The sequence below is a fragment of the Chionomys nivalis genome, chromosome 3 (genome assembly GCF_950005125.1).
Source record: "Chionomys nivalis chromosome 3, mChiNiv1.1, whole genome shotgun sequence".
Classification (NCBI taxonomy): Eukaryota; Metazoa; Chordata; class Mammalia; order Rodentia; family Cricetidae; genus Chionomys; species Chionomys nivalis.
Window position 1 is genome coordinate 81,973,858 of NC_080088.1, and position 21,608 is coordinate 81,995,465.

The 21,608-nt window shown below is 38.3% G+C and overlaps 1 protein-coding gene across 6 annotated transcripts in view; it reads right to left on the minus strand.

Annotated features, from left to right (window-relative positions):
- Positions 1-1,739: 1,739 nt before the first annotated feature.
- Positions 1,740-21,608, minus strand: part of Pds5b (PDS5 cohesin associated factor B) — a 161,326-nt gene continuing 141,457 nt past the window's right edge. For 2 of the 6 annotated variants that reach the window (XM_057764240.1, XM_057764236.1), the window contains exons 25-35: positions 20,875-21,079; positions 18,717-18,831; positions 17,059-17,191; positions 16,559-16,678; positions 15,937-15,999; positions 15,116-15,261; positions 13,048-13,153; positions 8,806-9,245; positions 8,592-8,702; positions 5,976-6,114; positions 1,740-4,581 (exon numbers count right to left, since the gene is read on the minus strand). In XM_057764240.1, coding sequence (XP_057620223.1) covers positions 4,546-4,581; positions 5,976-6,114; positions 8,592-8,702; positions 8,806-9,245; positions 13,048-13,153; positions 15,116-15,261; positions 15,937-15,999; positions 16,559-16,678; positions 17,059-17,191; positions 18,717-18,831; positions 20,875-21,079 — 1,614 coding nt within the window. In that variant the 3' untranslated portion in view covers positions 1,740-4,545. The remainder of the gene's footprint in view (positions 4,582-5,975; positions 6,115-8,591; positions 8,703-8,805; positions 9,246-13,047; positions 13,154-15,115; positions 15,262-15,936; positions 16,000-16,558; positions 16,679-17,058; positions 17,192-18,716; positions 18,832-20,874; positions 21,080-21,608) is intronic. The other 4 variants (XM_057764239.1, XM_057764238.1, XM_057764237.1 and 1 more) reach the window with 4 other exon arrangements.

Consider the following 21,608-nt stretch of genomic DNA (forward strand, 5'->3'; position numbering starts at 1 on the left):
TAGCTGTGTGTAAAAGGCTGTCTTTGTGACTGAGAATTCTATGTACATCTTCCTGACCATTCACAGCTATACATGTGCCCAAAAAAGCATAAAATACACCACCAAAGGGCTGTGGGAAGAACCCCACAGGTGTTCTTATTAGGGAGGTATAGCAGTGGCATTTGAGAAGGTTACAGACAGAAAACAACCAGCCATTCAGTCAAGAACTCCACGGTTTTGCCAAGTGGGGCTCCCCAAATGGGTCGACTTGTTAAGCACTAGCTGTCACGGCTGTCCATTTCATTTCTTAAGGACTCAGTTCTCAGAGACTGCCCTGACTCAGGAGACTCTGAGCTTCTGATCAGCACTAGAGCTGTGAAACTAGGGGAACTTTTGAAGTTGGATTGAACACATATTACGAGAGGACCATAAACCTAAGCAGGCAGAAGTAGGAAGTTATGGTTTTGATGTAAATTGTGGGCCGCAGACTCATCTTTGAACATCTGGCCCCCAGCTGTTTGTGTGGTTTGGGGAAGGTAGCCTTTGGAAAGTGAGGTCTAGAGCAACTGGCTCTCTGGGGCTGGAGGGCCTTGAAAAACCAGCTGCCCAACCTGCTTCCTGTCCCAACAAGGTATCTCAGGTGAGGTAAGGAGTCCACACCCCCTTCACCATGAAGGTACCTGTTGCTCTGCGTTCCTCACTCCACTGTAGGTTTATGCTCTGACGTCCAAACTAACTCTCCTCCCTCACACTGTTTTTGTCAGATACTACCAGAGTGAGGAGAAAGCAGCCTCAAATATACCACGCATGTGGAGCATGGCTACTGCACACCAGCAGCAAACAGCTGCACTGCTGTGGTGAAGGTGGCAAACACAATAGCAGGCAGCCTTCAGGAAGTCAAACATAGGCTGTAACCTACCGGGAAACCACTAAAGAACACAACCCAAGTATAAACTTTAAAAACTCCTAGAAGAGAGCAAATAAAACAAGCATTTTATAGAGCTAAGAGGTCTAAGGAAATGAAGGACAGATGGAAGAGAAAGAAAAGCATCAAGAGAACAAAAGTGAATAGTTTACAAAGGAGGATCAATTTGAGGACAGTCCTCACATTGAGTCCCACAGACAGACAAATTCAAAGTGAGGATGCAAACACAAGATATGACGACAAACAGCAGCTAGAGCAGCACTGTATGACTGGCTCAGAACCAAGTAACACAGCTAGCACACTTGTAGGCCCAAGACGCCCTACAGTTACAGACGACACGCAGCAGCTCCAGATCTCATTTCTGAGTAACTAAGCTATTGAAGTTTGTGTAAGCAGCTTCTTCTCAAATCACTTTTCCAGGGTTGTTCACAGCATTTTTCACTAATTTTCTTTCTTAATGCACTTGCACTCAAAGCAACATTAATACCACAAAGGCGGGGAATTAGTCTGTCTTAATCAAACTTCAGCTTTATCCTGAACAAAAACAGTGATTGCCATGTAATAGATTCATAATGTTTACTGAGTAAATAAGCTACCCGACAACTTATTTTTAGAGAACTTAGTTTCAAATTTTACACTATCTTTTAGGTATTTAATTCTTTAACTTAAATAGTTTTGTAGTGAATTCCTGCCAGCCAAGATTTTGCATGAAAAGTTTAAACATAAAATTTATGAAAATGTCCCTGGGAAACAAAGAATCCAAAATTAAAAAAAAAAAAATTCACAAAACATGACTTTCTCTGGCAAAAATATATTCAGTCACATAAAAATAAAATTACATGAGCTTTTGTTTATTTAACTTCACAAAAAATCCAAAACTGTGTCTGGAAATTGGTTATCTAAGACCATTCGTTCGTTATGGTAACATAATACTATGCGGTAGAGAGGTGCCTAAGTTAAACAGATCTTTACATCCCCCATATTCTTTCACTATACCAAAGGAACTCTTAAAAGTCACAACCTGCAAGCTGTAGGAAGATACAGAAAGTCATTTGAGCTTTAATGTCTAGAACAAGCTCTACAGTGCGTTTTTTAACTCGGCACAGTGGAGAGCGCTGAAACAGCTTAGTGTTGCACTGCAGCACAGAGCCTGCAGTCGCTTGTTACAATGAGCTACACAGTTCCTTAATGTCGGACAGTACACATCCTCAAAATGAGTATGATCACTGCAGTGTGCTAACAACTGCCAGCAATTAATGTTGTACACAACTAGCTTCATTTTAAAGTATGTGGCTCTCTAAATATTAGTGCAAGAAGTGTTAAGTTTAAATGTAATAATAAGTCCCTAAGATGAAGACTTGGGACAGAAATTTTGATTATTATTGCACCTATTTCTCTACACAAAAATAAAAATTTTACATCATAATCCTCCTCACAAGTAAACAGACAGGTTAAAAAATTACAGACTTATTGGCAAAGAAGAGAAACAAAATCAATAATGACCATGTTCTGTCATAAACTAATGTACAACATTAATGTACAATGAAATCTGGTAAATGATCATCATGCAAATAAAAATCCTCCATAATAATTCTATGTTTTATAAAATGGCTTTAAAGACAGACTTCCATAAATATTTCCAGTGCAGTTTAGTTGATGACAAAAATACAAAGCTATCCTTTATTATTTATGCCATAAATTTAAAAACATGCTTTTGTACTGCTGGAACGGAAACAACATTGTTTGGAGAGCCGAGCTGATGAAACATTAAAATCCAAAGTATCAGAATCCAGTGTTAGCTGCCCTGTCGACTGCAGCCTCCCATCGCCACCGGTTTCAGACAAGTGCAACACTCGAAGATTTAAGACACAATTCAAACAGCTTTTTAAAAATAAGTGTTTCATACACAAGAGGAAATATTTAAAAGAAAAATAATCACATCATTTGTGGTACATACTGGAAAATAGCAAAACGTCATTTTCCAAAATAGTCATTTCTTTATTGCATCCCCAATGTATTATAGCCAATTTCAGACACATACCTCAAACATAAAGGTGTGCTATATGAAAATGCTCTCTATTTGACAGAATAAATTGGTAACGTAGAATGTAATTTTCTGTTCTGTTGTTAACAACTGTGCAAAAACAACTCAGCACCCATAAATCTAAAGTTAATTCAGGTGAGCATAAGGTGGTAACCAATACATTTTGGTTCAAAATACAGTTCATACAACTATATAAAGAACACTGTCTCAACAATTCATCTTCAGACTTTGCAGATGTAATGACAACAGAGACCTTTAAGATAAACCCAGGCAAATGTCCATTTTCTCCTGTTGTAGATGCAGTGGAACTCAGTGTTTATGAGAGTGTGACACCTACAGTGTCAGCCCAGACTAGATAGATCACTGCCACCCTCCTCCCATCCCCCCAAAAAACATTTTTTTTGGCTCCAAAATAAAGTACAATTATAAACTCTTGATGAAAAACTATGTTAAGGGGTCATCTATCATATGCTAAGGCTAAGTATGAATTTACAGAAAAAGAACATCTCATGATCAGCATTTTTTTCATGAACATGCAACTCACTATAAAATACAAAACACTTGGCTTTCAAGAACAGATTTATAAAGATACACTGCATCAATAAATTTTTTGTTTCTGATTAACTTTACATGGTTATGGAGAACAAGAACTTTTCTAATGTGTATATATCAGATTTTATATTATAGTGTAATAATTTGCATTTTCAGAACATATTGATCAAGAAGTAATATCTATACACAATAACAATCTAGACTATTAAAAGCCCATTCAAATTACAGAATTTTATTGATACAGTAGATTAATATAAACTGAAAAAGATGATAGAATGGAATAAAGAATTTAGTACATTATTTTATAACACACTCTTTAAAATTAAAATATTTTAAATCTCTTTCTTAAAATTTTCATTGCCATGAAAGGCCAGAAAATTCTGGGACCAATACTGAGGTGTAAAGCCATCAAATAACTTCAGAACTATTTCACCATCTGCGTGGTGTCCTCTGACAGAGTGCTGCGCTCATGTAATGGCGGCGCTCCAGCACCTCTCACATGAAGGGTGCCCTGGGTAAACACAGGTGAGACACAAAGAGGGGAAGAGACCATTTAACTCCAACAAACGGTGACATCAAGAAAATGACACCAATTGTTGAAAAACAAATTTTCACAGTAAAATTGCAGAGAATACAAATACAACAAACACTGACGGACGACCGCTTAAGATCCACCCTAACAAATGCTTTTCAGATGAACAGATCCGGTAAGCAGCGGGGTCCTGTCAGTTTAAAGCCGCAGATAAAAGCTATACAAGCACTTCAGAAGTCAGAAACGGGGAGGGGCTATTTACATGTTTCTTCTTTAGTTTATGTCTACACAGCCATCACACAGGATACTTTCACACGACTCCGTAGTAATGTCATCACTATGCGAAAGGCTGGCGCATGTGACCACGAATCCATAGTCATCATAGGTCCAACTGTCCACACTTTGGCAGTCCCATTTTGTGCATCAAAGGCTTTATTTAGCCTCATACTTGACAAAAAAAAAAAAAGTTTTTTTTCCCCCAAAGCTTTCACAATGAAAGTTAATGACATGTGTTCATCGTCTTTCTCGTTTGGAACTTCTCCGTCGTACCTGAAGAGAAAAACCAACCATTAACTAATGTGAGCACATCCACATTCACAACAAATAACAACCATTGCTTTCACCCCATCTTTATTCTCACAGATTTTTTAATTTCTCTGTATTGCTTTCTCGAGAAGCAGCTCCTTCTTTCCTCCCATCTTCTGGTATGTAGGCCTCACTGACATTTGCACATGGACAAGCCCACAAGCAAAGACTCTCAGATTCGTCATCTTTCTCCATACCCTTTGTGGCAAAGAAAACACTTGATTCTTGGACTAGACCATTTTGGGACAGAAGCTGGTAAGTTTGGCTCCCAACCCTTGCAGACACAGCTACACAACCTCAAGTTCAAACATACTATTATTTACTGGCAAGGCCTACAGGAAGCTTAAAACTGATTAAAAAGCAAAGTCAAGCCCGGTGGTGGTGGCGCATGCCTTTAATTCCAGCACTTGGGAGGCAGAGGCAGGAGGATATCTGTGAATTCGAGGCCAGCCTGGTCTACAGAGCAAGTTCCAAAACAGTCAAAGCTATACAGAAAAACTCTTGCCTCAAAAAAACCAAAAACCAACCAACAAACCAACCAAACAAAACAAAACAAACAAAACAAAAAATCCAACAAGGTCAGAATAAAACAGCACAGGTAAAGGAGAGCAGGGTTTGAAGTGAACCTAATATACAGTCGTTCTCCATCCTCAAAGTCCTTAACAACAAAGCAGACCCTGGGCAAATGGGACTGCTGAACACATCAGACAGAATCATGCCACAAGTCCAGCTCTGGGAACTGACCAAACTCAAGTATCCCAAATGAAGAAAACTGATTGAGCTGACCTAAAATTTTTGTATTTATGTGTCAAGAAAACAATTACTATTTAGGCTAATTTCCTTTTTTTACAGTAAGAAATATGTGGTAACTAGCAATACCATTTGCTGTATGAAAGAAGAAAGTCTCTGGAAAGCACCAGCTCCTACTTCTGTAGAAGCAGCATATGGCGCCAACAATACAAAGTGGGTTTATACTTCAATCCCAAAGGTTGACTTTACTTCAAGAGTCAGTCTTAGTATGGCTTTCTTCTGGTTTCTATCATTAGACTCAAAACAGAAACGTCAAAGACATACATGATATAAATGAACACTTCATGGATATCAGTGCCGGACTGGCAACATGGAACTGCTACAATTCCCAGACCACTCGGCATTCAGATGACAGGTTCACCTATTCTTGTAAGCTCAAGCTCCCCCTTTTTCCATTATTCAAGTTGGAAAGTAAATAACGTGACAGACTAATGAACAAAAGCATAAATATCTAGAATTAGAGACAACAGCAAGTGCTAAGTGGAGCTGATGTAAAATACAGACTGGCTCTGTTTTGCATTCTGTAATACCACACAATAAGCACGTACATTTCCTGCAGAAATGTCCTCCTCTTCTGCTCCTTCCTGTGCAGTATCATCACTGACAGGAGAGCTGGCCTGAAGCACATCCATTTCTTCACTCGAATCATTTTCTTTAGTAGCTGTCTGTTTGGAGCGTCCTACACGGCTAGAGCAAAACACATCAAAGAAAATGAGAATTCCAATCTTAAGTTGTGGATTAACTCACTAGAAGGAATGCCTAAAATAACCTATGAATGAATTCTTGTCATTTTCATCCTCAATTATGTCATAGGAGATAAGTTTCTATCTTGACCCTTAAGCATTACTCTGAGAATCTTACAAACATTACATAAAAGAAAGGTGTGACCAAGACCATCACCACAAAGGACTTCGCAACACCTGAAACTGACGCCTATTTCATCTTTCGTCCTCCTCACAGAACATCTGCACCCACTAAGCTGCTCAAAGCAGCACCCTCTGAGCAGAGAACTGTGCATTTTTCCTCTCACTGTACAGAGGAACATGAACCCACTCACCCCTCCCCACCGACACTGCTACCACCATTCATTCCCACCTCTGGCTTTTTCTTTTTACAAAGTGACCTTTTAAAAACACAGAACAGGTGGTATCACCCTGAACAAACCCCTGTACTGAACCAAGCAAGAATAACCCTGCATATTCATTCCTTCAGATGGTCCTGCCCTACTTCTCTATTCCTGTTACAATCCAGTAAATCCCTTGCCTTTTCTAGTTTCTTGGATTTACCAACTTTTTCATACTTCAGAAACTTCAACTATAGTATTATCCCAATTAGAAGTATCTTTTCCCTACTTTCTTAACTTCTCTTTTATATTTATACACTAGGTGATATACACGTGTACCACAGTGTACCTGTGGAGGTCAAAGGACACTTGAGGGAGTTGGTTCTCTCCTACCACGTGAGTACTGGGGACTGAATTCACAGAGTCAGATTCACATCAAGTGTATTCACTACTGAGCCATCTCATCTCAACGTCTCCTAGGATTTTCAAGTAATCAATTCCCGATAACACTCCAAAAAGAAAACTTTCCCAACTCCCAAGTCCTTCCACTATATGGTCTTATAATGCCCTAAGTATTTTCAGGACATATACCAGAGTTATAGTTCCATATTTACATGTGACTACATAGTGATGGCCTGCCCACTGGAGAGCAAGCCTGAAGACAAAAAGAGTTCTTGTCTGCTATGTGCCACCATACAGAATTACACGGATGATAATGATAATGTTTTTCAATTGCATTACAGTTAGGACACAAAACACAGATAAATTATAACATGTTATTATTTTTGCAGGTTTGAAAAAGAACTATACAGAAAGTGTAAGATAAAACAAAGTTTACTTCTATACTGATTTTGTAGAAGATATAGTTAAGTGTTAAACGTTCATTGAAAGAGTTATGGAACTTGAAGGGAAATCACAACCACTTGAGCCTTAAACTTTATGATGTCCAGATATTAAAAGAAAATAAGTGAGTTATAAGGGTGGGGTATTTTAAAACTGTTATCTGTTATAAAACTCATGTCAGGCTACTGACTATTCCTTAGGAAACAGTGGTTTTGTTCATTGGACCAAACACATTTAGGAAGCTGTCCCAATAATGTACTTACCTTTACTTCTAATGTTATAGAAAACTTATATGGAAAAAGCATGAAGCACTGACTGACTCAGACAACCTTTTCTCTTCCTGTGGAACACACAGGAACAGGGAAAACTCTATGATACCCAAGTATTTAACTAAGATGTGCTGGAAACTCTAAAAAGCCAGGCATAGTATCAGGTCTTAGTAGGCTAATTACCAACTGGACAATGTAATTATGTTTGCTTTTGAAGGTACCAAACTATGAACTCCAATTTCAGTACCGATTTTTCAATAAAGTTTTAATTATGAAAAAACAAAAAGTCAAGTACTGGGTAGTTATATCCTGAGCACTCTCAGGAATAGAGAGGACAGTTCTGGCTAGTAGGACATGATATTCTGGTTCTACTTTGAGACAGATGACAGCCCTGCCCAGTTGCAGCTGACAGTGCTGGTGCTCCTATTGTGGAGATGACTTTGGACAGAGGAACTGCTCTGCCTCTCTTATGAATACATTTACATGTGCAACTATCCAAAAATACACACAGATGCAAGTGCAAACTACACTAAAAGCTGAAAAGCAACTTGTAATCATTTCTATGGACATAATTTAAGAAGAAAAATGCCAATTACTTTACACAAGCTCAAAGGATGAAAACCAAGATGTAGTACCATTTTTTTCTCTCCAAATGGAACCACTAAGAGAAATGACTGAGAAAAATCACAGTCCGCAGAAATGAGGAAACCTGGCTGATGTATAGGGATCATTGAAGAATATGTTTGTATACCATACGGCTGTATAACCGACTATTTGGCATTCATTTGTAAAGATTTCTCTAGATCTATAAGAATGTACAACTATTAACTGGGTTACTAACCTCCAGATAAGTCTATAAAGATATCTTACCTAGTATAATGGGACAAAATATTGGGAATTTAAATACAGCAATAATTAGGCTTATAAACTTATGAAGTTTGCAAAATAATTTGAAATTGGATTGAAGTTTAATATTCTTTACAACTTACACATTTTTTTTGTGTTGTGATGGTGATGGCGTTTTTGATGGTCTTCCTCGTCCTTTCTGTGGTGTGGACTGTGTGGATTCAACTGCACTAGTTTCAGGAGATTCTGCTCTGCTTTGGGGAAGACCCAAATGTGGATAGCATCAAATTATGATTTACATTGTGGTAAGTATATTTACTGTATCGATGGTTACAGTTTAAGGTTACACATACTCACCTCTGTTGTGCTCGCTTGGATGTTCGGTGCTGTTTGCTTTTTGACTTCTGTTCTGTGTTTCCAATTTGTCTTTCTTCTTCTTCATCTTCGTCTACGACAGGAGGTACAGGTTTTTTCTTGTTTCCTTTTTTGGATGTTTTCACAGTTGGCTCTTCCTTCACTGTCCCTCCACTGAGTGGTTTTGGCGGCCTGCCTCTTTTGCCCTTTTTGGGTGGGCTGTTCTGTTCATCCTCATTTTCGAGGAGCTCCTCTTTGTGCCTCTTCTCCTCAGGCCACTGCTGCTCCTCTGGCTCTGAAGCCGCGTGGCCTCTTTTCCGACCACGCTGACTGCCTTTAGGTTTCTGTTCCTGTACCAACTTAGTCAGGTCATCCATACCTAATTTCTCTTCTGGGTCTGTGACAGGTGCTTTTTTCCGGCTTCTAGGCTTCTCCAACTCAGACTGGAGGGAGGAGGATCACAATTTTTAAAATTAAGTTTTGAAAAATAGAACTGTTAGGAATTAGGGTGTGGTTCAGTGGAAAAACCCTTGCCTAGTATGTGCAAGGCCCTGGGCTGATGCTCCAGCATGGCAAACAAAACTAAAACTGCTAGCATCCTGAACAATGAGACAACCCTAAAACTCTGCATCTACTTCTATCATGAATACGTATCTAAATGTACAGCTCTAAATATACTGCAGCCACAACTATTTACTACTTTTATTTTAACCAATTTTCAGAATCAAAGTTTCATCAGGTTACCCAAGCTGGCATCAAACTTTCTTTTCATGTTAGAGTTCAGAGTCATAGGGATGACAAACATGTGCCACTTCACCAGGCTATTTACTAGAATTTGATTTTTAAAATTCTTTGGAGTCAGAGTAGAATTTCATTTAAAACAAACAACAATCTTGATTAGTTCTTGGAGAACTCAATACAGGGTATTTTGATCACACTCACCCTCACTCCTCCAAGAACACTCCAACTTCTTAATGCTTAAAAGCCACAACTCTAATTTGTGCTGCCCATATACTCCTGGGTATGGGGCCACCCACTGGGAAGTCTTTATTCTTAAATTTAGGATGCAGAGTTTCAAAGGGAGCCCTCTCAAATCAGTACTTTATGTGTGTCTCTCAGTAAAGATGAGCACCTCACACTCAGTAATTGGGTATCCAGGTGACACTAAAGCATCCCTTCCCAGTTTATTTACCTAGCTTTAATCAGACCACACAATGTGCTACAAGCGTTTGTGATGTCATTACTATTTTTATTTTCTAAGTGGAGGTTAGACACAAAACTTCGACACATTTGTCTCACACTAGAAACCCAGAAACATCACAGAATCAAAGACCTTCTTTGCAGATTTAACTAATTCAAAACAAAACAAATAAAAACAAAAAACAAATAAACAAAAAGGACCAGGGTTTTCAAATTTAAAATAAAATCTTACTTTATATTCAGAGAATTTATGTATAAATGAGCAAATGGAGATTGAGAAAATTCTTTATAGATACCCAAGAATGAGAGGATGTATGAATACTTTCAGGCAATTTTAACTTCCAAAAAGTCTGTGCAAGTTTACACTCTTAAAAATTTCAACAGAATGAGGGCATGGAAAGACAGTTCTATGGTTAGGATCCTCTACTTTTCCAGAGGATCACGGATCAATTCCCAGCACCCACATGGCAGCTCACAACCATCTGTGACTCCAGTTCCAGAAAAACTCAATGCCCTCTCCTGGCATCCATGGGTACCGGGCACAAACGTAAGATATCCATACACGATAGATAGATTAGATAGATAGATAGATAGATAGATAGATAGATAGATAGATAGATAGATAGATAGACAGACAGACAGACAGACAGACAGACAGACAGACAGACAGACAGTAAAATCTTATTGCAAAAAGAGAGAGAAATAAACAAAAACTCTAACTTGGGGAAGTGGCTGAGCTGGTAAAGTGCTTGCCTAGAATGCACAAAACTGGCTTTGAGCCTTAGCATTTCATCAAGTCAGGCGTGGTTGTACTCAGCAGCAGTCCCAGTCTGCACAAGGGGAGGCATCAGAAGCTCAAGGTCACCATCTGCTACACAGTGAATTCAAAGCCAGAATGGGTGACATGATACTCTGCCTCAAAAATAACACACACACCCCCGCCCCGGTATTCTGGGAATTATTTCTTTTGTCTGGGTTGTTTCCTGGGAAACCTAGTACTTTACCTATATTCAACTACTCTTTTAAATCTATTTAACCTTTACTTTCTTTTTGGTATGGTTTGAATTTATGTCCCTCATGTGTTGAAGACAATGTAAGATGAGGGCTTTGGGGGATAATCTGATGGAGGTGAGTCTCTAGGAACTGAATTTCTAAGCTGGTAGATTCCCCACCCTAGGAAAGCATGTCTAGGGCTGCAGCAGCATCCTCTGTATCTCACTGGCCACACCCAAACAGACCAGTGTCTTGTTAGGCCAGTGCCGGTTATCCTGACCCTTTTAAAGTCCACTAATTTTTACACATTGATAGAAAAAAAAATCACTACATTTGCATTACATATTCACTTGGGAGAAAACTATCACCATTTCAACCCTGGTTTTGAGATTTCCCACACAAGTGCTCTTTACTTCTTTTAGATTCTGTTTAAGGCTCTGGGTGAGACTGTATACCCATCTTGTCTTTCTGTAACACAAAGGTCACTATGATGAACAGAATCCATCTGATGTGTAACAAAACTCACCAGAGAGAAGTGAGCTATACGCATGAACACATACATACATGCTCTCTTTCTATATCTTCCTTTCCAGTGCTAGGAATCAAACTTGAGGTCTTGTATACGATACACAAGCACAACTACACCCCTAGCCCTTGACCTTGTTTGTTTTATGTTGTTGCTGTTGCTGCTGCTGGTGGTGGTGGTGTGTGTGTGTGTGTGTGTGTGTGTTTGAGAGAGGGAGGGAGGGAGGGACGGAAGGAGGGACAGAAGGAGGGACGGAGGGACGGAGGGACGGAGGGACAGAGGAGAAGAGAAGGCCTCCCTGTGGCATTCAGGGTGGCCTGGAGCTTACTATAAAGCCAAGACTGGCCTCAAACTCAGAACGCCCTTGTTTCTGTTACCAAAACAAAGAAATCATGAGCTGGCTAATAACTTCATTTTCAAGCATGATTACAATAAAGAAGGATTTTCTTGATTAACTAAGATGTAGAACTAAAAAAATACAAATACTTTTACTAACTTAAAGATTATCTTCTAGAAATTCAGCAATAGGACTTCTTTCTTTTAATGAGCCTATGTTTCTCTAAGCTATTATTTTTAATTCTACTTGGGAAAAACTTTTAAAAATATGTAATGGTGTTTTGCCTGCATGCATATCTGTGCACCACACACATCTGGTGCCTGTGAAGGTCAGAAGAGGGCTTTGGATGCCCTGGTACTGGAGTTAAAGACAGTGTGGGGAATTCAAATCTGGGGTCACCGGCGCAACAGCCAAAAGCTGCTAACTGCTGAGCCAGACAGTATAGCTAATAAGGATTTAGTAGAAATTTTAATTATAAAACAACCTGGCTAGATAAACTGGAGAAACTTGAAACAATGGAAATATGCCAATGGGGAAAAAGGGGGGGAAATAAAATTCCAAAGAAAGCAAAAATAATTATTTTACTGATAACTCCTGTCTCTCAGACATACTAGTTTTATGGTAACTATTGCTCAGTGGCATAAATCATTGTAACAATGAGACAGCATCAATAGTTTATCTGGCTAATTCATTTAATCAATTAATGAATGATAACTTATTATTGCTAGGCTGACAAGCCTAAACTATCCAGTTTACAGACAAGAAAATGGATTCAGAGTTCATATGAGGAATCCAAACAGGCCCAGCTACAAATCCACCGGGCTGTACTGGAGTAATGAATTCTTTATCTCAATGAAATTTCACCAAATTTGTCTACCTTCAAGTAACATTTACAAACTACAGCCACTTCTACTAATATTTAAAACATAACAAGGACTTTCTAAAGGAGGCAGCAAATTCTGAGACCTGCAATCTACTGTTCCTAAGACCATGACTAAAATACTGTGTTAAACAGAAAAGGAAGGCAAACAATTCTGAATATGAAACTAACTTGTTTGCCTCTGAAGATAAAGTCACAGAAAGTACATCACATGCCAGATTAGACTGGGATTGTAATGTCTGGCTAGAGAGCAGAACTGATGAGAGCTACTGCTATTACCAGCATCACACAGTCAACCAAGCATCTCACCCTTACAAGATCAGAGTCGTCTCTCTTGTCACTTTTCTTTCCTGGCAAAGGTGAAGACATTGTGTAATCTTCATTTTCACTGTGATCCATTTCAGAGCTATCAAGCCTTTGAATAGAGACATCTACAATTATTTCTACAAACAAATAACCTTAAAAGTTTTTAACTGTTTCATTGTATAGCTTTATAACTTCCTAAGCAAAGACTTTATTCATTTTAAAGATGCTTTCCTATCATATTTAGCACCAAATCAGTACACAATGTAGCCCATTTAATAAATTACGAAAATAAATAATAAATTCATTTTTCATATAATGCTTTGAAAACTAGATTCCATTCTGGATCAGACGCATGGAAATTAAAACCTGTTGTTAGGCCGGGCGGTGGTGGCGCACGCCTTTAATCCCAGCACTTGGGAGGCAGAGGCAGGCGGATCTCTGTGAGTTCGAGACCAGCCTGGTCTACAAGAGCTAGTTCCAGGACAGGCTCCAAAACCACAGAGAAACCCTGTCTCGAAAAACCAAAAAAAAAAAAAATAAAAAAAAAAAAAATAAAAAAAAATAAAACCTGTTGTTAGTACGTTGACTTGGCCTACATGCAGCTTAACCCTGCCATACCCCTTCCTTACCCCCATCTTTACTTCTCTCTGTAGCAATAACATGCAAAGTCATTATGTTTCTTATCTGACTTCTTCTTCTAGCTAACACACATAAGCACTGATTTTTGACAATTTTACTAAGTGTGTAAACCTATGCATGGCTCAGAGCAGACACTTAGCAGACTTGCTGAATAAGTTAAGGCACATGTTCTCATGTTCTTACAAAGGTCTAGTCTTTGGCATCATCCTTATCTACTTAACCCAGCACTCAGGAGGCAAAGGCAGATGGATCTCTGTGAGTTCCAGGCCAGTCTGGTTGCCACAACAAGTTTCAGGACAGCCAGGGCTACACAGAGAGACTCTGTCTCAAAACAAACCAATCTGTTTACATACTGTAGAACTCATGAATCTCAAGCTCTAGATAACAAGAAGGTGCAGTTTTTCAAGAAAAAGGAGAAAAAGGAATTCTTGCTGAAACTACTTTGAGGGAGAATTGAGACAGGGTTTCATTGTTTAGCTCTGGCTGTCCTGGAACTCACTTTGTAGACAAGGCTTGCCTCAAATTCATAGATATCTATCTGCCTGTCTCTGCCTCCTGTTGCTTTGACATGTGCCACCACTGCCCAGCTAAAACTACTTTTTAAATAAAAAGCAAAGTTTATAAATAGTAAAAAGAAATTCAAACAGTATAAAATACACACCCCATGTTATTATCGACATTATTAAGATGTTCTATGTTTTACCAAAAAGTTCCTACTGGGTACAAACTAGTGTGATTATGAAGCCATTCCAAAGTAAAGGCTCTGCAACACTGCTCTATACAATCTACCTCATGCACTGACTCTGTTACAGATCTAATGTGTAATAATTCTGTTTTAAAAAGCCAACAAAACACTTTTCATTTACTGTTGTGTGTACAAGTGCATTCAAGTATTGCAACATGTGTAGAGGACAGAGGACACCCCAAGGAAGTTGCTTCTCCCCTTCTACCATGTTAGTCCCAGGGACAAACTCAAGTTATCAGTCTTAGTAGAAAGTGTTTTTACACACTGAGCCAACCCTCTGGCCCCTGAATTTTATGTGTATGAGTGACTTGCCTACATGTATGTCTATACATTACATGCATGCAGTGCCTGTAGAAGACAGAAAAGGGTGCTGGATCCCCGAAACTGGTGTTACACATGGCTGTGAGCTGCTACAGGGTGCTGGGAACCAAACCTGAATAAAATGGAAGAGTGGCCAGTGCTCTTAAATTGTTCAGCCATCTTTCTAGCTTCTGATCTCATTATTTTTAATGATTCAAGTATTCTACTGTCTGAACAACTAATAAACAATAAGGTTAAATATTTATTGTATGTATGAACAGAGATTACATATGAAAAGGTGTCTATTATTTGTCAGTAACTATCAATTCATCTCTATTCACAGTCATCAAATATTTATAATGGTATTATTTTAGATCTCACACTTGCCTCCCTTTTATTCTTCCAGGAGAGCTTGGATTTGAGCTGCTGCTTGCATTGCTCACAGTTTCCATTCTTGATGATTTGGTCTGAGACTGTTTGCCTGCTGATGAAAGTGGCTTATTAACTGCTCCTAGAACATTGGTTGTTTTAGGCTGAAACGAGAAATACATAACTCTTCTTATCTAACACTAAAAGAAAGTCACATATCAAAAACTCTTAGCAACAACTTCAACATATTTACACACTAATTACATAAAAATGTATCTAAACAAAATAAAGATAATGAACTGAATTATCTCTTACACACACACACACACACACACACAGTGTAACAGTGCATGCCTATAACTGCAGCACTTAGGAGGCTGAGAAAGGAGTACTGCAAATTCAAAGCTAGCCTGCGCTATCTAGCAAGGTCATTTCAGAACAAACAGCCGCCCCCCCCCAAAAAAAAATAGAGCAACTAAATTTTAATTATTTGTAGGAAAAGGTTTGCATTGTAAGACAACAAATGAAATATAGACCAATCATGAAAATGGAACCTTGCTATAGAAGGATATAAAACATATATTTAAGATTATTGTATAGATTGGTATAAGAAAAGCCTAAAGGATAATGGTCTCCATAGTTTTACTATAAGCTTTTAAGTGCAGCTTAGCTGGCATCTACATAGTAAGTATAATTTAATCAACAAATGGAAGATAGCTAATAATATTTCCTATCTTGAGACACAAAAAATTCTTTAAGAAACAAAACAGCACAATTAGGCCAATAATCACACCAAAGTTAACTTCCACATAAATACTAAAACAAGTCTCAAAACATACTTTTCCAGGAGTAAAAAATGATTTCATTTCTGGAGGCAGGTAATTTTTGGTGTTACTGAAATTCTGTAAGCAAGAGAAAAAGCAGTCAGTGAGTACCAAGACAGCTCTGTGAGCTTTCACTACGAAAAGGATGATGGTGCTTTCCATGCTGTTATTCAATCAGCTCAGAGAAGAGTCTACCAGGGCCTGTGGAAAACTGTACTGGGACATGGTTTGTGAATATCCTTGCAGCGCTCCCAGAGCCTTGGGCTTATCCCTATATCTATGCTCTGTTTCCTCACTCCACCTTCTAAAACCTCATCCAGGGCTTGTAACTTCAGACTCCACAGATCAGCAATACAATTCCCATTCTGGATCAAAGGCTATTAATTCACAAATGCTTTGGCAGAGTTTTGCCTGTGCTCTTGGCATGGCTTCAGACTTTGAAACAAACTCTGGATCATCCCCTTGTGGCCTCCACTCTGGTCCACACTTGTGTAGAGCTACAGTTCTGAGTCCAGTGTCCTTTCCACAGCATTGATAGTGGGCAGTTATTACTACTGGTCCTTCCTTGTCTTCCCACAGCCCAGTGCTGAACACACACTTCACGTCAACTCCCAAAAACAAATTCTAAAGTAACTACCTTGTCAGGTTGGGTGAAAAACCGAGCTGGTAACACTGGGTCTTTAGGAGACTCCAAACTGTATGTGGTGCTCTTCGACATGATGATGTTCATGGCAACATCACACACAGTGTACAGTTTCTGAAATGGTATTTTTTTTTAGTCAGTTATTAAGATTGATAGCTTAAACTCTGTTAATTAGGAGTAATTCTAGAACATGTATTTAGACTAAATGGTAGACTAATGAAAGAAGTCTTCAGGATAAATACTATGGCTTATATTATTGTGTATATTATTGTAACAAAATCATTATGATTCAGCATTAAAATTACTACTAAATAAACACTAGTACTGGTATAATAATTCTGCATTAACAATCCCAATTATCACTAATAGAAAAAACAATAGTAATAGAAATAATAAATACTAATAGAAAAAATAAGAATATTAAAGAAGTTGTACCCTATACCAAAATATTTAAATCAGCAAGGCATCAAAATTACTTATTGTGAATTACATACTTCATTCATTTTTGTATCATCTGGTCCTTGAGCATCTTTTGTCTGTTTAATATTTTCTACCATCTTTCTGATAAATGCATGGCTGTTGTTTTCATTTTTAGCCATCAATATTTCCAGAACAAACCAAAGACATCTAAGAACACAAAAATAAAGAAAAATACAGAAAAAAAAGATCTTTTGTTAAATACAGATACTCAATATTAACATAATGAACCTAGACTATAACTCCAGAACAGGAAAAAATTTAAAAGAAGCAGCTACAAACTAAAAATAAACCAGCAGGGGAAAAGCCTAAGTTACACACACACACGCACACACACATATAGATATACACACTACAATAGGTCAGTAATGCAGATGTAAGCTCAGAATCTCAGCAGATTCTGCATAAGGAAAGTTAAAAGAAACATAGAAATGCAAAGAACTAAACAATTTTAAATCAGTGCTATAAACAGTAAAGAAGAACTGGCCATAAAACAATGAGGTGACTCAAGTCCTGATGGGACATCTTCAAAAGAATACAATTACCTAAGCCAGTGATTAGGAACAGTCAAACAAATGAGAAAGGAAAGCATGGCTGACACCTACACATACTGTCTTTGCTTACTGAGGAAAAAAAATTTAAATGATCCCTCTCCTGTAAGAAAGGAATGGAATTACAGTTGATATATAAAGGAGAAAAATAACAGGAAAGGGAGATATGAGACAAGATACTATTCTAGAAGAAAATACCATCACTCGGGTTGTGCTCCACAGAATGAAGACAACCAGGGCAATTAAGTGCATTTCAACTACGTAAAAAGCCAGTGCTCTCAGATAAAGAAAGGCAGCCAAAGTTCCTCTACTGGCAATCACTCTAACACAGAATTCACTTTTAGAGAAAGCATTTTAGAAACAGATATTATGGCAAATAAAAAAGACTGGATTTCCCCCCCATCACAGTTGCTAATGGTAATTTAATTTTCTTGTATTACCTTAAATAACTATATTTCTATAAATCAAGAAATTAACCATCATTTTTACAAGTGTGTTAATGACATACAGTATTAAATGATTCAAAATCATAGGAGCTACCCTTTATTATAACAGACCAGGGTCTCAAGTTTATTCTAACAACCATGCTGGTCATAAAATGTACCATATTCCCCTATTCTCTCTCTACACAGGCAATCATCTTTAATTGGAGAACAGCGCTGAAATTCTAACGAAGAATATCCCCTGGCTGTGAAACGTGTCCTATTATGAAGAGACCACTTTTTCTTTTCACAAAGACAGTTACTGCAAAGATAAACCTGCTTACTACCTGCTTTTAAAGATTGACAATCTCCTCACATGAAAACCTACAATTTAGAAAAAAATAAAAGATGAGAAAGAACTGGAAGAGAAAAATTTGAGTGCATTAATTACTTCAGTAGAAAAGCAAGGCCACCACTGTAGAGAAACAGAACTAAGGTTAGTAGTTTAGGTTACAATTTTGGAAATTAGGTAAGAAATGTAATGTGAAGAGATGAAAAACAAAGACAAGTGAGCAGTGTGACTAAGAAAGAACCTTAGCAAAATGAAACACACAACAACTGTAATTAATATCCCATTATCAGCAGTAAGGAGGTAAAAAACAATTTTCAGAAAATAGGAAAATGGGATGAAAAAAGTCTTACTCTTTCACATCTTTAAGTTGCTCAATATCCTGTACTTTGACATAATCTGGGTCATGTGCCAAAAGGTGAATTGTATATGGAACAACATACTCTGGCAGAAGAGACAATAATTTTTCTGAAAAACAAAAAACAAAACAAAACAAAACAAAATAATAAAAGAAAGACAAAAAGCAAACAAAACATCCAGGTTAGAAAGATCAAATCGCATGCTCTTTTGTATATTTCCTACATCCCAGTGATTTACCACAATATGGCAGGCAGAACAACACACGCAAAACACCCTGTGCTGAGAAACATGGTAAGCAGTTTAAAATGCCTAGTTAGCACGCCAGGTGCTGAGCAGCAAGGACATATATTTCAGTTTTCAAATGCACATGGAAAGAGTGATCCACACAAACTATTTATGATTGAGATGTAAGATCTCTTCTTCCTTATGCTATAAGCAATTGTGTGTTGGTATTCTCTGACAAGCTATCAGAGTGGACATAAAGACAGAAGTAATGGTCAGTTTTTAATAGTAGGACCATACAAAAGAACAGAGCTAGGACAGTGTAAATACAAACAACTTTTCAGCATAAATCCAAGTTTATTTATCTGCTGACTGAGAATAGCAAATTATATCGTAGAGGTCAGAAAGGCATGCAAACTGTATTTGGAAAACAGTATGCAAAAAGACTTGAATTCAGTCTCCCAATTCCATTTTAGTCAGATGTTCAACCAGGAGCATAATGCATGCCAATAAGCATCAGACTGTCTCTGAAGAGTTTCTGTATGAATGGTAATTAAGGAGCAAGCATGAGAGAAAATAATACCAAGACTCAAATTTCAGTGATATTTAAGTTAAATTATATCAAATACGTATAAAGTGCTTACTACTTTCTATCTATACAATGTAAAAATATAAAGAAAAATAGGACCAGATAAGGCACTCATACTAAAGTATAAAAAGATGGAAGCTATAGGGAAAGTACCTAAAATAAGAATAGCTAGTATTTTGGTGACTTCTCTGGGCCATTTATTTTATGCTAGGTACTGTATACACGATTTTTCAGTCCTTGTAACAACCACAAGGAGGGAGTATAATTATATAAAATTTACAAACAAGCAAACTAAGACATGGATTAAATAACCTGACCAAATCCAGCCTGTAAAATGCAGAGGTGGAATGTGACTACATAGCCTTCACTTTTTTCAAGGTGAGGAAAAAGAGAAAGAGGATCACAATGGCCAGCTGACGCTAAAACTGTATCTCAAATGACTCAAAGGTGTAAACTACATATATTTCCCAGCTATGGCTGTCTAGAAGAGAAGTGATTTCCAGGGCTCAGAACAGAGTAGGGAGAGGCAGGCTGCACAAAACTTTAAGTAACCCTGCACACCGAGCATAAGCTTGAACTGAGTATAAAATATGAACCGCCATCGGGTGCGTCAATGTCATTCGTGAGCAGCTGAGAACCTACATGTATTTCAACCTTCAATGAAGGGATGACTGGTCTGTTCTAGAAGGGTAACATACAGTGTGGTACAGTGGGAAGCAGAAGGAAGGGACAAAAGCAAGGCATTTACAAAACGGTGTGAATTAAGAGAATCTACAATAGTTCAAGTAAAGTATAGCTAGCAGGAGACAGCAGACATCTATCTGTGACGTCTGGAAGAAGGGCTAATGGGTTTTGGTGGCTGGAGAAAGGGAAGACATGCACAAAGAATGCCTCTGATCTGACCTGGTGACTGAGTAGGTGCTGATGCATGCTGTCTGTTAAGGCACAGAGTCAAGTACCACAGCGACTGTCTTAGGAGCTGGCGAAGGGAACACAGGGAAGGCAGGCATACAAGCAACCAACATGAATGTTAGCTACACATGAGAACAAAGACCCAAGACAGTGCTGACATAGTACAAAAATTATGCAAATCTGACTATTTTCTAGATACCACCAATGCCAGACTTTTTCTATTCATTTAGCCATTTACACAAAGATAATGAAACTCTCATACTCATACATTTATACATATTTTTAAATACAGTTAAGTGAAAAGCAACCGTGGGAAGGTGCTGACTTTTTAAAGCAGTGTACACCATAATAAATGACAATTTGGGTTTTGTTCTATGTGACTGCAACTGGAAGACCGGAAGGTGCACTTTCACCTCCCATGCACTCACCACTAACAGCTGCATGTTGTTTCAGGTACTCCCGCCTCACAGTGATATTCTTCACCAGGCACTGTCTAGCATGAGCTCGTCTCTCCTTCACAGGGTCTTTGGCACAAAGCGCACAGATGGCCATATACTCAAGTGGAAGTCGTAGCCGGGAAAGCCCTTTGTGAAGTTTCTGAGCAAACACCTGTCTGACTTGATAGCACTCATCCTGTAAAGATAAATGATCCCAGGTATTATCTACAAGGCAGTAAGAAGTTATAACTTCAGATGTGATCAAGTCGATAGACAATCCCTGAGTGAGGATTCATAACAGAGGATGTGACTCTGCCTCAAGGCTCAACTGAACCCAATAACTACCAGTTACATTTGTTAGACAACAATAAACATAACTCTTAAAATAGATGAAACTAAGGTCAGACGGTAACGGTGCACACCTTTAATCCCAGCACTCAGGAGACACAGGCAGGTGGATCTCTGGGAGTTCAAGGCTAGCCTGTCCTATAGAGCGAGTTCCAGGCTGTCACACAGGACAGCTAGGACTATCTTGAAAACACCAACCCCCCCCCACAAAAAAAAAAACACAGAGGAAACTAGCACAGCTCTCCCTACTTAAAAGAGTATGATTAAAACAATACTAAGAAAGTAAGGGACTAAGCATATAGCTCAGCATAACACTAGTGTCTTAGGCAAAGTGTCTGATTATCTTATGACTTGCTTCACCCAACCATCTCTCTCTA